The sequence below is a fragment of the Gobio gobio genome (genome assembly GCF_949357685.1).
Source record: "Gobio gobio genome assembly, chromosome: 19".
NCBI classification, from domain to species: domain Eukaryota; kingdom Metazoa; phylum Chordata; class Actinopteri; order Cypriniformes; family Gobionidae; genus Gobio; species Gobio gobio.
In genome coordinates this window covers 30,301,219-30,317,896 of record NC_137112.1, presented here as the reverse complement: position 1 = coordinate 30,317,896, position 16,678 = coordinate 30,301,219, and the positions used below count along the sequence as shown (strand labels likewise).

The 16,678-nt window shown below is 37.3% G+C and overlaps 2 protein-coding genes across 3 annotated transcripts; one reads left to right on the top strand and one right to left on the bottom strand.

Annotated features, from left to right (window-relative positions):
* Positions 1-4,173: 4,173 nt before the first annotated feature.
* Positions 4,174-6,946, top strand: cep15 (centrosomal protein 15; the record flags this gene model as incomplete). Its single annotated transcript, XM_079845351.1, has 4 exons — positions 4,174-4,358; positions 4,471-4,594; positions 5,725-5,793; positions 6,755-6,946. The coding sequence occupies exons 1-4, from the start codon at positions 4,306-4,308 to the stop codon at positions 6,944-6,946; spliced, it is 438 nt and encodes a 145-aa protein (XP_079701477.1). The 5' UTR covers positions 4,174-4,305.
* A 6,636-nt stretch (positions 6,947-13,582) lies between these two features.
* Positions 13,583-16,276, bottom strand: fezf2 (FEZ family zinc finger 2). 2 transcript variants are annotated; one of them, XM_079844485.1, is made up of 5 exons: positions 16,074-16,276; positions 14,967-15,798; positions 14,733-14,867; positions 14,502-14,634; positions 13,583-14,145 (listed from the first exon to the last, which is right to left on the bottom strand). In XM_079844485.1, exons 2-5 carry the CDS (start codon positions 15,774-15,776, stop codon positions 13,889-13,891), a joined length of 1,335 nt encoding a protein of 444 aa, XP_079700611.1. In that variant the 5' UTR covers positions 15,777-15,798; positions 16,074-16,276; the 3' UTR covers positions 13,583-13,888. The 2 variants fall into 2 exon arrangements, with proteins under 2 accessions (XP_079700611.1, XP_079700612.1); XM_079844486.1 differs by having other exon boundaries at positions 16,048-16,245.
* Between the last annotated feature and the right edge of the window lie 402 nt (positions 16,277-16,678).

Genomic DNA, 16,678 nt, shown 5'->3' with positions numbered 1-16,678 from the left:
CATGTGTGTGTTGAGAAGTTCGATGAAGGGCTGTAGAGTGCCCCTACCAATTAAAAAATAACACTAAAAAATACCGTTAGGTAGGTACCATTTTCCTTTTATTAGCTGAAAGTAACAGCGCGGCATGTTATTCACGAGGCTGCTTCAGTCTCTATAGTGGAAAAGTAGAGGCTTCATATTCACGATCAAATAAATATCTGCGTGCTATCAAGGTGCAAATCATGGGGAGTTTAATGTATCTTCGGTAGTATCTTCATATTTACATATTTATTTAAAATATACATTTATATAGCTCTGACTAATTTTAAAGTGTCATTTGGCCACTACTAAAATGGGTCATACCCTCAATTGCTGTTGATGCTGTTAAACTGAATGTACGAGGCAAACTATAGTCACCTTGGTGGATGCTGTATGCCCTTCTTTTGTTTTTTTGTCTCCTTCTCATGTTCGTACATATAAAGACAGTGAATAGTTTTTTTTTTTTTTTAAGTATCACTGAATGGTCCCATGCGACACGTGCCATATATTTGTATTCTGTATTCTGGGGGTAGGCTATACGATAGAGTTTGGTGAAAAACAAACCGAAATTGAATGCATTATTTAACGAAAATCCTGATCTTGGTCTTCAGTGCACGGCTGTCATTCTATATTTAGGGGTACGTTTCATGTCAGCCACAAAGTCAGGAAATCAGTATTCTTTTTTGATCAATAAACTAGGTGGTTGAATAATATATGCCCTTAATGTGCTAAATTAATTATTTGGCATGCTTAAGCTATAATGACTTTTTAAATATGTTCATGAAAATTAACATGCTGTGTCATAAATCCACAGTATGCTGAATTTAGTATTATTCACCCTCCTTACCCAAGATTTCCTTCTCCAGAGATATCCCTATCTATTTTTCTGACAGTTTAGTTCACATTTAAAAGATTTATGACATAAAAACCACACATAACACAATTGACAGGAGTAACACCGTTGACAGGACACATTAAGGAAAAGAGAAAACTCTTTAAAATTATAACATTCTTTTTATTCAACTAATGTAAGTACAAGCAATTCATTAAATTTAAATTGAAAAACCAAAATTGTCAACCATGTGAATCCTTGTCAACGGTTACAGTTGACGGGTAACACAGTTGACATTTCGGCCATTTTAGGGCCTTGTGTAAACTGCTGGCCTTGGACTAGTTAGTAGTTGACCTTGATTAACTTGTGTTTTTATATTCTTTCTCTACACATTTATAAATATAACATTTGACGCAAGTTCACCAGAACACACTCTAAAAAATGCTGGGTTAAAAACAACCCAAGTTGGGTTGAAAATGGACTAACCCAGCAATTGAGTTGTTTTAACCCAGCATTCGGGTTGTTTTAACCCAGCGGTTGGGTTAAATGTTGGCTTAAAACAACCCAATAGCTGGGTTAAAACAACCCGATAGCTGGGTGTGTTCTGGTGAACTTGCATCGTAACAAGAAGTTATCGCATTCACATCTGTCAACTGCAATCCTGACTGTCATCAGTTCAGGTCTGGAGATATCAGTGAAGAAAGTACATGAATACTTTTTTGGGATTTCTTGCTGTTGTATTTCAGGTTGCATATTTATTCCTCTCGATTTCTCACATCTTATGTGCATTTTCTGGGCGAGTTGGAGTAAACTGTGGTTGCGAGCCGTGCACAGAAGACCAGCGGCCAAGGCCAGGATTTTCATTAAACAATACATTCAGTTTCGGTGTGTTTTTCACCAAACCCTATTGTATCTAGTGTATTTACCCCCATAAATAAATGTAAAAAATCGACCAGCCCTCCCTTCTGTAGCTGGCAAGAACCAGGCCTGAAAATGATGATGATGATAATGTTGGCATGACACCAGCGAACATGTTTCATGGTGATGATGATGTTAGTAATTTGGGTCCCCGATGAAGGGTCTTCTTGTCTGACATAGAAATGAGGAAAAGTGATGACAAAAAGTTGTAATAGGAAAACGTTGTATGATTTATAATATTGCTGGTCAGAACATGATCTCAGCTGTAAGCCTTGTCACACTATAGGATCTCAGTCATTATAGCCAGAAAAAAGGACACACGCAAGAAGATGTGCGTGTTTTACATCATCAATCCATGACACATTCGGCGACTGTGAACTGCATCACAAGCTTGCAATGGAGGCTAGCAAAGAAAAACAATCTCTAGCGTTAATTTTGTTTTACAGTTAAAATCATACAGTGTGCACCGGACTTTAATCTGATGAGTTTCTGTATTTGTTCCCCACAACTGAAATACAGAAAATATGAAACTAACTTTATGATTCGACAAAAGCAGATTAGAAATAGCATCATAAAAGTACATTTGCCTGCCTCGTAGTTAAAGTAATTTATTGATGATTATTTGTATTTTTGTTTAGTTTTTTTGCTTATTTGCTTATTATGGAGTGTAGGCCTACTGAGAAATTAAGTCTTCACTGACAAACTGACTTTGACTAAAGCCTGATTGCTTGATGAGAAATAAAGAAACTTGTGAGGATGAAGCAAAGGTTGCACTATAAAAAAAAAAGCATACATGTTAGATTTGCGAGTTCCCTAAATCTATTCTGATGAATTATTTTACTGAGAATACTGGAAACATACTGGAAATTCACTGAAGTATGAGCTTTTGAATCTTAAACATTTAGTTATATGAAATCTTGAGTTTAGAAACTGTATTAAAAAAAATACATTTGTATGCTCTGTATTAGCTATAATAGGCTATGTTTTGGTTTATAAGGTTTCTATTTCTGAAGCAAACTAATTTCTTTCCAATGATAAAAGGTTTATTTTACTAGAGCCTAGACTGAATAAATGTCAAATGAATATAAAAAATAAAATAAAAACCTGACATTTCTCCTAAATGAGAGGGTTTCATCTCTGTCAGGTAATCAGAGTGGAATATAGGCTACTACACTACACATCACAAAGGTAAACTGTCTTCATAAGTATTAAACTTAACTTTTTACCTTTCACTTTTTTAGAAAATTTCTGTCTAGTGGGATTAAAATGTTGGATCTACAAATTCACCAAGCAAGCCACATACTACGGTACACATACATTTGAGTTTTGTAAACTGTGTACACTCATGTTTCAATGGGGAATAAACTGGAAGTCATCATTTCCTGTAATTGTCAGAGAACTTTTCCTGTCATTATGAGCAATACTTGGCAACGTCTGAGTTAACTTGAGGTTATTTCTTTACAATTTCATTTTCGTTTTCATATGAGAGGTCTGGTAAGTGAGAAGGAATTTGCAGTCTCTGATAACAATCTGGTATAATGACAGCTATGAATCCCTGATAATCTGAGAGAATATTAACTCAACAGCAATATAGATGGATGGTCGAATGGATCCAAACATGTTCCAAACCCAGATTTAAATATGCATGCTATATTATGTAAAGGAATAACAATGCTTTGTTTATTATTATTAATAATAAATAATAGCATAAATATTTAAATCTGTCGCATTTTGCAGGGAGTTTAAGACTGGATTTAGATTTTTAAAAATGTACTGTAATGGAATACTAATATTTTTTATTTTTTTAAAAGCTATTACGATAATGAAAATATTACACGATTTTGGTCAGTCCAGAATGTAATAATTTTCTCATAATGTCAAAATTGTTATTACCTTATGAGCTCAAGATTTTATTACGTTTAGAGAAAATTATTACATTAGGAACATTTTGTTACAAAAATAATGCAATACTTATTACATTACGTGCAGTTCTTACATTATGTGCAGTTATTAGGCTACATTATGAGGTGGCTTAGATCTATTTTCAGTGCATTAACTTAATGTGATTTTATGTACACAGCAACTGTGAACTGTAAAATTGCTGAATTGTAAAACTGTAAAATTGCTGGAAGTATTTGCTTTTAGTTCACATTCAAGTTAAGACCGAGAAAGCAACAAAATAAAAGGAAAATGGTAATTTAAACTGACCCAAATTTTTTTAATTTTTATAATTTAATCATTTTAAAATAACCAACATGTTATGGTAACCAAAATTAATGTTATGTTCATTCAAACAAATGTCAACAAACTCTTCCCAACACTAGACGGCGCCCTTGTGTTAATCTTTTCTCACGAGCAGTCATTTCCGCACACATGGTAGTTGGTATGGTTACGCACGCTAAGCTTTTTGTTCTCAGATGTTTGTAATGACAATGTGAGGGTTTTAACTCCATATAGTAGCGACATTTCTTTATATAAAGTTTCTGTCAGATGAGTTTGGGTTTCTTTTTTTATGACTGTGAAACTAAGTTACATGAATGGCCTCTTTTGCACACGAAGAGTCAGAACTCAGCCAGAAACATGAAGATATGTGAGTCCTTTCAGTTTGTTCGGTTCAAAAGTCTCTCCCAGTCATAATTTCTCATCATTCATTTCTTTTTATGAAACTGTGCGGCTTAATGAATGTCATTGTTCTCATGTAGACTGGGAAAAAGAGCATTACTGCTGCAGCAGATGGAAGCACACTATGAACAGCAGAAGACTAAGAAGAAACAGCAGTGTCTGATGTCTCAAGCAGCGAAGGAGAGGAATGCTCAGATCCTTAAGGTTGTCTGTATTAATCTACTGTACTGTGTCTTTTATATGATAATGTATTCCAAACAAGCTGCCTCACAACCTTAAAGCTTTATTAAAGTACAGTCAAAGATTTATTTTCAACTAATTACTCTGATATCATGATATAACGTTACTGATGGTATGAAGATACTGTATGGAATGGTTATGGTTGCAACTCCTGAGTCATTTCTGTTATGGATTACATTTTCATGCTCCATCATACAGTGGATATTCAATGTATGTATCCACTGTAAGTATCTTAATATATATTGCATACAATATTAAACTCACAATTTGTATAAATGTAGACAATACAATAACATTATTTTCCACTTTCTATCTTGCTCATCTTTTGTAAAATATAACTTTTTCTGAGAAAATAACAAAACAAAAGTATTATCAATTATTGTTATCATCGATTGATGTTTTGTTGTATTAGTTGGCTGTCTTGCTCTAAAACATGACATCTGTAAAAATTACATGAAAAAATATGGAAATCTGTATGATATTATCAGCAACAGCAAATCTACGGAATTCCAAAGCTACCAAAATAATAAATAAATAAATAAATATATGAAATGTAAAAAAACAACAACAACAACTAAAATGCATAATTAAATACATTAATACATATACAAAGATATGAAAAAAGAGAGTTTATGCTTTTATTTACTTATTTATGTATAATTATCCCCCCACATTTAGTTTTCTTTTTTAATTTATTTATTTATACATTTATTTATTTCCACTTTTATTTTATTTTCACATTTATTTATTTATACATTTCTTTGTCTGCCATCACAGTCTGTATGCTAATTAGGAGGGCATGTTTTACCTCAAACAAGCTTTGAGGCATATTTATTTATGTATTTTGCCAGCTTTAGAATTCGATACAAATAATGGTAGATTAATTTTCAGTTGGATATACCACTTGCTTAGAAATACTTCAATTGCAGCACATGCATAATCGTTTTTTAAAGTTCCAGAATTCAGACATTATTACACAACATGAATGACCCTCCTAACTTCTTAGCCCAGTGAGATTAAATTCTTAAATTGATTCTGGATGTTTAAAACATATTTGAAATTTGTTTGTATTTGTGTGTGTGTTTCTGTAATAGGATTTACAGAATGCTGAAACAAATCTTCAAACCAGACAGCTCCTTCATCCGGATATTATTAACCTTGAGGTATTTGACCTTACATCCTTACTTTCTGTCTCATAAAATACAATTGTTGCATAGTGTTTAAGCAGGTTATAGTAAATGTTCAGTTTGAAGTACTTTTTTACATGTCTAGATGATGTCTTTCCCAAAGCAACTGTGTGCCCATCAGGGTCGTCATAATGAATTGAAAAGAGACTATAGAGTTATAGAGTAAATAGAATATGTAATTTTTTTAATACAAAAAGACAGCTGCTCTAGTTTTTAAATGCAGATGCCATTATGAAATACACCGATCAGGCATAACATTATGATCCTAATATTGTGTTGGACCCTGTTTGCTGCCAGAACAGCCACTTTGTGGTCCAATTCTTTATAATGCTCATGTGCCCACTGTTGGTGCTTTCAGCAGTGGACAGGGGTCAGCATGGACACCCTGACGGTTCTGCGGCTATGCAGCCCCATACACAACAAACTGCGATGCACTGTGTATTCTGACACCTTTCTATCAGAACCAGCATTAACCTCTTGAGCTTGTCTGTTTGATCGGACCACACAGGCCAGCCTTTGCTGACGCCGGTTCACCACTGTTCCTTCCTTGGACCATTTTTGATAGATACTGAACACTGCAGACCGGGAACATCCCATAAGAGCTGCAGTTTTGGAGATGCTCTGACCCAATCGTCTAGCCATCCCAATTTGGCCCTTGTCAAACTCGCTCAAATCCTTACACTTGCCCATTTTTCCTGCTTCAAACACATTAACTTTGAGAACAAAATGTTCACTTGCTGCCTAATATCTAATATATCCCACCCACTAACAGGTGCTGTGATGAAGAGATAATCAGTGTTATTCACTTCACAGGTCATATTGTTATGCCTGATCAGTGTATTTTACCTACACAAGATATAAGAATGTAATACAAAAGCAAATATTTATGAGTTTTCTGCTCCTTTAACTATGTTGCTTTTTTGTTGTCTTGTCATAGACCCGTTATTGGGCCTCAGTTGAAAGGAAACTGCCGGAATGGGAGCAGTATTTGCTTGGGAAAGGACAACCGCCGGTGAGTGAGACTGGGAGATTGCTTAGGCAACAGAAACTGAAAACTAGGAAACAAGATGCCTCACCTTCACAATGCAGGGGTAAACCCCCTCGACCCAAACCTAAATCGGCTGTCTAAAATGTGGAGCATGTCCATATAAATCATTATAGATTAGAAAGTGATAATTTTGTGTATATATATATATATATATATATATATATATATATATATATATATATATATATATATATATATATATATATATATATATATATATATATATATATATATATATATATATATATATATATATATTGTGTGTGTGTGTGTCCAATCCTGATCCTGGAGGGCCACTGTCCTGCAAAGTTTAGCTCCAACTCCAATTAAACACACCGAACCAGCTAATCAAGGTCTTATTAGGCATACTAGAAACTTCCAGACAGGCGTTGAAGCAAGTAAGAGTTAAACTCTGCAGGACAGTGGCCCTCCAGGACCAAGTTTGGACACCCCTGCTGTAGCCTATTAAGATTTTTTAAATTCAGTGTACAGCCACATGGGGGCAATACTGTCCACACTTCCTGTAACAATGCCACTGTGTAATGTAATGAATCAGTTGTAAAAATTAGCTGTGATTTGTAATAAAACTATGCAATTAACTCATAAAACTATGCATCTTTTACCTATTATTATTATATATTTTTGCCACGCATTTTACTCTATTATTATTTGTATTATTATAGTAGTTAGCTGTTAAATTAAATGGTATTATTGAAGTGAGTTTTAGCTTTTTCCTTTACAAGTAAAAAAAAAAAAATTCATCATCCATGCTCGCCGTTTCCCTCCAAATGTATATAATGGAAGCTGTATTTAAGTTGGATTAGGCATTGGTGAGCATTACTAGTGTCCTTGAGAACATTTTCTGAAGTCCAGCTTAAACCAAAACTCTTGCAAGCATTGCTGCACTTGTCTCAAGACGCACATTTGCACATTTGTGTGGGGTGCTTTTGAATGTTGCCCTACACCCCATAGCCTCCTACCTGAACCCTCAGCAACAATGAGGTCATGACTGGCATTACACAAAGCCTCTCTGAGCACTTCGACTGTCCACACGTAATTGCTATTTTATTGTCTGTCTGTCTGTCTTTTGAAAGGTTAGCCACTTAAGGTTGACTATAGGCTTGTTTGTACTGTGGTTTAACATATTCAGCTGGTGGTTTTGTGAATCCAGGCCTAAAACTAGCTCCAAATGTGCCTAAATATTGAACAATTCCCTATGAATCTGAATGGATATATATAGTATATATATATATATATAGACGAGACAGCGTATGGGTGATATAAATATATATGGGTGATACTTTGAGTGCTTTAACGATCACTTTTTTTTTTTTTCATACTCTTTCACTGTCTCGTCTATCGGGAGAGATTGCAGACCGTGACCTAGCCTAATTGGATGATCAAACCAGTTCAGGGTGACACGGAGTGGCGGCTTGACAAACGCGATCATCTGGATGGTCAGGGTTGAAGTGGTGGTGGTTGGCAGCTGCCCTTCCTCCTCAGCTGGGACTCCTGCCCCTGAGGTCAGGGCACCAGTCGAGGCATCCAAATTGGCGGGGGGGTTCAGTTGGCTGGGGTGGGGTGGAGAATTCTGGGTGTGGGTGGAGGGCAAGACAGCAAATTATCTAAAAGGGTTTTGAAGAGCACGATCTGGAGCCCTTCCAAATGACTAGTTCTGCATTATGTATTCTAATGGGGAATGCCCTGAGGTGCTTTGGCTACGGACACCCCTGCCAACTGAGGCTGTCAGAGCTCAGGCGCAGGCCAAGGCCAAATGTTGTAGATCAGCTCCGGGCTTCAGACACCTGGCCATCAGCCAGATCTCCAGAACATTAACGTAAGATGGTAGAACAAAGTTGTTTCTTATTAAAAATCTTGTCTTAAAAAAAATTGCTGTAGTTGCAGTAGCGATCGTATCAGTTAGCTTTCTATCAAGAAAGCATAATTAGATTGTGTGAATTTTCTAAGTCATTGAAAAATAAACTGATAATAAAAATGTAATGACATTTTTGACAATGAGATCTTTGAAACAGTATAAATATTTTAAAATCGCCTATAGCAAAACAAGTTCGTCTTCCATCAGAAACATACCACCCATTGCTCCCAAAGGAGCTTTTCACAACTAAAGATCTTTGTCAATGTAGTGCACTTAAAAACGAATAGCTTTTGCTCGGGAGCCTGTTGGGGAATTTTCTCCTTTCTTGAAACTATTATTCCAGCACTAGTGCTGGTCATAAGGGGACTCCTGTTGTGTTTTTGTTCGGGCTAACTTATACGTCATTCTGTTTTGTATTGATTTTGAGTTTCGGTATTGCTATTTCCCCCCTTACCTCAATGGAACCCTTTAATCCGAGTACTCAAAACATCCACTCCATCCCAACATTTGTTGTAGCAGTTTATGAGTGCATGTGCTTGTTTGTGTGTTGTCATGTATTCAGTCCTAAATGTATTTAGTTTTATATGGATTCATTGTGTGTTGTCACGTATTTAATGCTAAATAGTTTGATTCATTGGAGTATATTCTGATCAGAAATCCACGCAGGTTAGGCATAAAATCACAGCCTAAAGGATCAGTCAGTGACACATCGCTTTATATGTCAAATCCCCTGCATTCTAACTTGGTGTATTGAAGAGAGTACCAGCTTAACAGCAGGGTTTTTGGTCTGAGTTAATTAGGACCCATCTATTGGGAAACAGGGAGTGGAGATTGTCCTGAAAGGGCATCCTGGGTCAAAAGATTAACACCGGACATCCCAGATTTGCTGATCCTGCCAAACAATGAGACCGATTTCAGGTCACTCCTCTATAGAAGCAATACAGCAATTTAAACTGATAACTATTGGAGATAAGCTTTAGATTTGGCTTTAGACTCCTATCCTTTATTTCCTAACACAATTCATCACTTGCATTCATATTTATATAACGAGGCATCGAGATTGTTGAATGTGGAACAGATTGTTTCGAGGTCAGACCTTCGTCTCTTTTAAGACACTGTGGGTAAAGAGTTGGACGAGGGGACAGAAGGTCCCCTTCAGCTGCGTGGCCTGAAGCCCTCAAGACTGCTTCTGAATGGAGGTCATACCCGAGACTGACATTGATGTAATTCCGGCGAGGCAGAGTCCCGGCGCTCCGCTATACCATGCGGCTGCCTCGACACCTTAAAGCAATAAAGCTCCTTCTCTGAGCGTGCCCTTGACGAGCAGGCCGAGCGCAGCGAAGGGGCACCGCTGCCTGCCACTCAAGGCCCTGCGTTGGTAATGTCTGATCCCACTCGTTTAGGGAATGTGAACACACGAAGCTTATTTCGTTCACAATTTGCACAGCGCTATTTTGTAAACAAATGATTACATTAGAGAAATCTATAAAATCTGTGTGTCAAATTCTTTATATTTAAGAGTTGATTGACAAGTCTTTTTTAATAACAAAAATGTGTGGCGTAACCAATTAAAAAGTGCCTTGTTTATGTGTGAGAGTACTAATTTTTATTAAGTTTTTAAAACAATTTTCAAGGCAAATATATTATACAAAAAAAAATTAAATCGCGAAAAACGTGATGTTACTGCAATTTGACCTGAACTGTAAAAAATACTGCTGCAATTATTTACCACAACTTAAAATTCAACATTAAAATAGCTAATAATGAGTTGTTTCAACTTAAAAGGTTGGAGCTGCCTTAAATTTGACATTGTAGTCAATTTGGAAATATCAAAAAAGAAAAAAAAAAAAAAACACTAGCCTACACTTATTTATTTATTTTACAGTGCATGAATTTTCATAAAATGGTCTGATCTTTTTTTCTGACTTCTAACTATTTTTAGAAGTCAGAACTATTTTTTATGTTTTTCAAAATGCCTTTCTGCATGTCGGTTACACCACTTCTGTTTGGCTTATAAAACATTTTCAAATTGGATATCCATATAGGATAAAGAAAAGATTTTCCCTTGAATTTTAAATTTGTATTTGTTTACAGTCTCTGGACTCAGCTACACCTGAGACATTTTTGACGTTAAGTCCCCCTAAATATTTTTTTTTTTTTAGTATTTGAAAACTCGTTTATCATAGAATGTGTGTATTCAAGTCTTTTTTGTATAAACTGTAGCTATAATAATTGTTTGATTGCGCAACACACTGCACAACTGTGAGGGAGGTAGTCCTACTTTTATTTGTGAATATGTGAATACTTTTTTTCCCCTTTTTATTACATTTCATCTCAGTTATTCGTTGAATGAATGTTCACAGCCCGTGAAACTGGATTAACAGCATATTGTCAGGTTGACCTTCTTTATCATCATCTTCTTGGACGTAAATACGTGTACAGAACACCATGCGGTCGCTTGGCTGCGTCCATCTTTTCAACACCGTTCTGCAGGAACGGATCCAAAGAGCGCGCGCCTGACGCTCATTAACTTTCCCCTTGGCGCGCTTCAATGCGCCTCGCGAGCGCTTTGTGCCAAGAAGCAATGCTTCTCTTAACAAGTACTACAACTAGCCCGCTCTTCTCCAACTGGGAGAGAAATTGCTTTCCAAAACGATAGAAGGAGGACGGTTTAATTAGAATTTCATTTGGGCTAAACTGAGAGAAACGATGTAGTTAACATTTGGTGGACTTAATTGGGACCTTTTCTTCCTCGCCCCCTTAAAAATGCTGATGCTACCCCCGTTAATCTTCCATTTACAATCAATTGAGTTGACCAAACAAAAGTCTGGGTCTTTTTTTTCTTCCTGTCTCAGCCGAGCTTTTGTCGCTTGTAAATGCCTCAATTTCGGCTGATCTGTGTCGTGTACATGCTCTGCGCTGTTGACAGTTCATTAATGCGCTCTTGTCCCTATAATCCCTCTCGCCGCGTTACATGTGCACGCAGTAATGAGCTCCGTTGTCAATTAACATGTTTCTAGAAGCAAAGCTGGTTGCTCAGATGTTTGAGAGGTAAGTGCAGAAAAAGGCCAACGAGACTGCCTTTAGGTTGTTTTCTTTTTTTAGGCACTAGGCAAGATAGGCAGCTTTGCACAAAAGGGATTTTTTTTATACCTCACACAAACATGTCTTTTGGTGAGACCCGCCCACACTGGTATTTTCCCAGACCTCTTCACAAGCAGAAAATGCTCTGATGTTTTAATTCATCATTTTTTTTTCCCGCGGATGTTATATATTGTGTTTAAACAATCCACCCTCACAGCGCATGCAGCTACGCATTAAAAATTAAAAGTTTAACTGCTGCCTTATTTTATTTTTTATTTTTTTTTAAATCAAAGTAGCAAGCTACAGTGATAGGTTTACTGCTCTTTTTTTAAGGCCAATTTGAATGCAATTGCTGGTGAATAAAATCGAGCTGATACTAAAAACTGGTAGAAATTATAGAAATAGTTTCCATACGGATAGTTTCCATACCAGTTCATTCTTGTTCTTCTTAATAATTATCTAAATAGACGGTTTATATGCCTTTTCTCTCTTTGATTTGTCCAAAAAAAAAAAAAAAAATGATTATTTAGTAAATGCGCACTATAACATCTGACTAGGCTATACATCCAATGTATGGCAGGTTAATTGTAAAGCTCTCGAGACCCGGTCATTCCTCTTGAAACAAATCACGCAGTTATTTCACATGGGACGACATTCGAAATGCAGTTGAATGACATGAAGACACTTCTGTTCAAACACATTTTAGAACCGTGACTTTGAGGAGGTGAATAGGCCATTCAACTAGTAATATTAGTCTTCCTCGTGGTCCCAAGACGTGGGCATAATTGCTAATTGGGCTGTAATTGGGAGAGCGAGATTTGGGATCACGCGCTTGTCTCTCATCAGAATTTCTGTTGGCGTGTAAGGATAATATTGTTCCAGGATCCGTGCGCGGAATACATTATTGTTTATTAAAGCTGCGGTGATGAGGAGAAGTGGGGAAAAGGTAGTCCATTTTCCACCTACTGATGAACACGACTTGATGCGTTGAAGCTTCCCCCGAGGCTCTTTAGTTGATTAACGTAATAGGCTTTCAAGAGTCCATGTTTTATCTGATAATTCGAGCCATTAAACTGAAGTCAAGTGTATGGTCACAGAGGCAGAGCCGTGTATCAAATGTCTGAGTGAAACCACAGGCTTTGAACTCCACCAGACATGTCATTATGAGCTTTAAATTTAACTGTGCACTGAATGGCTGCAGGCAATAGATCGATTGTTATTATATTTGAGAGATGAAGGAGTCTTGTTTGTGCCTTGATTTGTATTTAACTGCACAATTTATACAACTCATTTACTGTACTGTCTACTATATTTAGTCTAATATAATCTACCTTTAATTTAGTCTATTTTTCTATATAGTCTGCTATAGTCTTAATTTAGTCTATATATTCTATTATATTTAGTCACTTTTGGTCTACTTTTCTATATAGGCTAGTGTAGTATATTTTAGTACTTTTAATTTATAGTCTACAGTTAATTTTTCCCAATGTATTTATTTTTACTTATAAGCGAATTTTATGTAAAAGCAAATCTTTAGTCACAGTTTTTTTGTAATTCTTTTAAAATGGCAAAACCCAAGTCTAAATTAAGCCTACATTTTCAAATGACTTTAAAATAAAATATGTGCTTAAAAAAAATCATAACAATGTGGGAGAACCCCCCCCAAAAATTGATGTTGAACAAACTGGTGAATGCATGTAATTTTTCTAGGCTATATAAAAATAAATCCGACATTATTGTATTTATGATTTTATTTTAGCCTTTGCTTTACTGCGTCAACAATTTTCAACCAATTTACAAATTTATCAAACATTTCTTTTTACACATATGGTTGTATTTATTTATAAAACCCCTTTGTTTCATCTAGTCTACAAATAATTGCTTGACAGCCCCGTATGGCAGTGGTTTCATTAAATAATATTTTATTCTGTTTTTATGTACAATTCCTCGATGATGATTTTTCTCCCGTCCCGTCCATCTTCGTTCATGTCGGTGGAAGATGTTAAAGCACCACCAGAAGGAAAAAACAAATTGTCCAGGTTCAGTCAAAAACTGGTCGCGTCTTAGTTTTGGTGTCCTCTGGAAGAATCATTTCCGCTTGATAAACAACTGCTGTTATCGTGCAATTTCCGTATGTGCTTTTTCAAGTCAAAGTTCCTGCAGAAGCCTTTCCCGCAGGTCCCGCAGGTGAAGGGCTTCTTGTCGTTGTGCGTGTGCATGTGAAACGTGAGGTTATAGATCTGATGGAAGGCTTTGCTACAGATTGAACACTTGTACTGTTTTTCGCCGCTGTGGGTCAGTTTGTGATTCTTGTAATTCCCTGAAAAAAATATAAAAAAAAAGAATTATGTCAGTTTTTTTCCTCAACAGGTCAACAGTTCTCAATTAAGTTACATTTAGCAGAAGAGTTTCGTTTTCAAGCCTTCCCTAATCAGCACTTTGCATGTTGAAGTCAAGAAGTTGTCAAACTTAGTTAATATCACGTCGAGAGCTGTCGACGTACTACAAAGGAGTTAAAGGTCTGTGTTTTGACCCATATGAAATGTACAAATCTTGTAATGGCAAGTAGTTAGTTGAGTGACAAACTGATCTCATTTAAAATAGATTTATAAAAAATAAAAAAAAATAAAAAACATCAATCGGATTTTATGCAAAAATATGTTCGAGAATTGTTACCTTTTTGATGAAAGCCCTTTCCACAAAATTCGCAGACGAATGGTTTGTATCCCGCGTGAATTCGGATGTGTGTGTTTAAAGTCGAGCTTCTGTTGAAAGCTTTTCCACACTGGTTACATTTATGAGGTTTCTCCTGTGAATAAAGTCATTGTAAGTAAATTATATCTCGCGGGAGCATATAGCCTATATAAAAAAATATATATGGGACATAAATTGCATTTTTTTACTCACCTGTGTGTGAATGATTTTGTGTCTACATAATGTGCTGGCCTGGCGGAAACCTTTCCCGCATACTTTACACACGAACGGCCTTGCGCCTGTGTGTACCGGCATGTGACGCGTCAGGTTATAGTGCGCGTTGAACACCTTTAAAAGAAAAAAAGAAAGAGCTTAATAAAGCATTTTATGTGTGCGTTATTTTCATTTCCCACCTCCCGTCAAAACAACTTGAATTCCGTTATTTACCTTTCCACAAACTTCGCACGTGAAGTTCTTGGGTTTCCCGTCAGAAGAGCAGTTATTCGTTTTGCTGTGCGCTTTCACTCCGTTCTTCTCCGTCAGATTGTTGTTCTCCCGGACAATCTGGTCCAGCTGCCCTGGAAGATGCTCTTTATGTGGGTACTGAGGTGTGGGGAATTTCTCTGGTGAAACACACGCGAGTTTCGCGTTCTCCAACAAGAGGAGCTTCTGGTGCGCGCTTATGGCTTGTGCTTGAGAGTTCGCGATTGCTGAGGAAAATAAGTGTCCGCTCAGCAGGTCGGGCTGATGATAAGCAGAGTCCAAGTAATTGAAATAACACAACGATCCGTTGGTGGGCATGGCCAGCGCTTGGTGTATCACCTGCGGTTTGATGACCCTGCTCCCCGGCAGCACCGAGTGCTTGATGCCCGCGTCCGCTTTGCTGCAGACGCCGCAGTTGGCTTTACACATGGCCGCTGAAGTGCATAGTGCTCCCCTGAAATTAACTTTCCAGAACTCGGAATAATTCATTAAAGCCTTGGCCTGCAGGTCGTAGCTGAACGGCTGGATCGGGATCATGCAGGGAATGGGTGTACACAAGCCGACCGTCTTCTTCCCCTCGGATCCCTCAAGACCTCCACGGCGCTCCTCCGCTGCGGCTTTCGGTTCCGACGTCTTGGACATAATTCGTTCGATTGAAAAGGCCAGGGACTTGGGTGCAGCCGTGGCCCCGCTCCTGTCGTCAAGTCTCGGGCAGGACATCACTGTTTCCAGAGGGAGAGAGCTCGCCATTTCTACACAACTTGGTGTGAGCATCGACCAGCCGCCCCGTCCTCTCCTGTTGAATTCCAGAGAAGCCAGGACACGCACCAGTTTAATAAGCACCTTGCTTTTACACTGTCACCCATTTGCATTCAAATGGCCATCCCCCGAACAATAGCAACCAGGGGTACCCGATTAATGCTCATTAACTAGTACACACAAAATTAACAGGACATTACAGAGCTCGTTAAGCAGAGAATAAGACAAAACCCCTCCCCGAGTCGATTCTCATTCAGCACTTGCGAAAATCTTACAGCAAACTTACGCCAGAGAGTCGATGTTGTAGTTTACCTTTTTCCTCCAAAGCGCGCAGCAGATGTGGGCTATTCAACGATAACGGCGTGACTGCACTGTCACATTTTACTCGCAGACGTCCTCATCAGCGCGAGATCACTGTCTGGAGCACTTAGCTGACATCACTTGCTCTTGCTCTTATCAGGGTGACAAGGAGCGCCATCACCACAACTGTCCCCTCTCTTACCGCTCATTTATACACGGCCACGGGGGTGGTATGCATGACAGATACTACAGATTATTATTTAAGTTTCTTGCCCCAATTCGCCTGTCGCGCATCCACAGCGCAGTTTACATTTATGATCCGCGAGGTGCAGGTGGAGTGCATTAAAACACATAGGTATAAACAATTATTTAATTTGCATTATTGTATAGTGACATTTTGTTTTTCAATGAATTCAAAAATATTTAATGAAATATTTTGCACTTTGATCATAATTGCTGTATTTGATGATACAAATATATTCAACATATTTATACGTCACTCTATTTATTTATTTATTTATTTATTTATGCGCTCAGTTTCACAGGAAATGTGCAGTTCAGGTCGGTTTAATAAGAAGGATTTTCAGTTTCAATTTTCATTGCAAGTTGCTAATCCT

Coding starts and splice junctions, on each gene's coding strand:
- fezf2 (XM_079844485.1), bottom strand. CDS start 15,776: ATGCTCACACCAAGTTGTGTAGAAATGGCGAGCTCTCTCCCTCTGGAA. Junction 14,868..14,966: donor CGTGCGAAGTTTGTGGAAAG/GTAAATAACGGA, acceptor TTTCTTTTAAAG/GTGTTCAACGCGCACTATAA. Junction 14,146..14,501: donor AAAGGGCTTTCATCAAAAAG/GTAACAATTCTC, acceptor TATTTTTTTCAG/GGAATTACAAGAATCACAAA.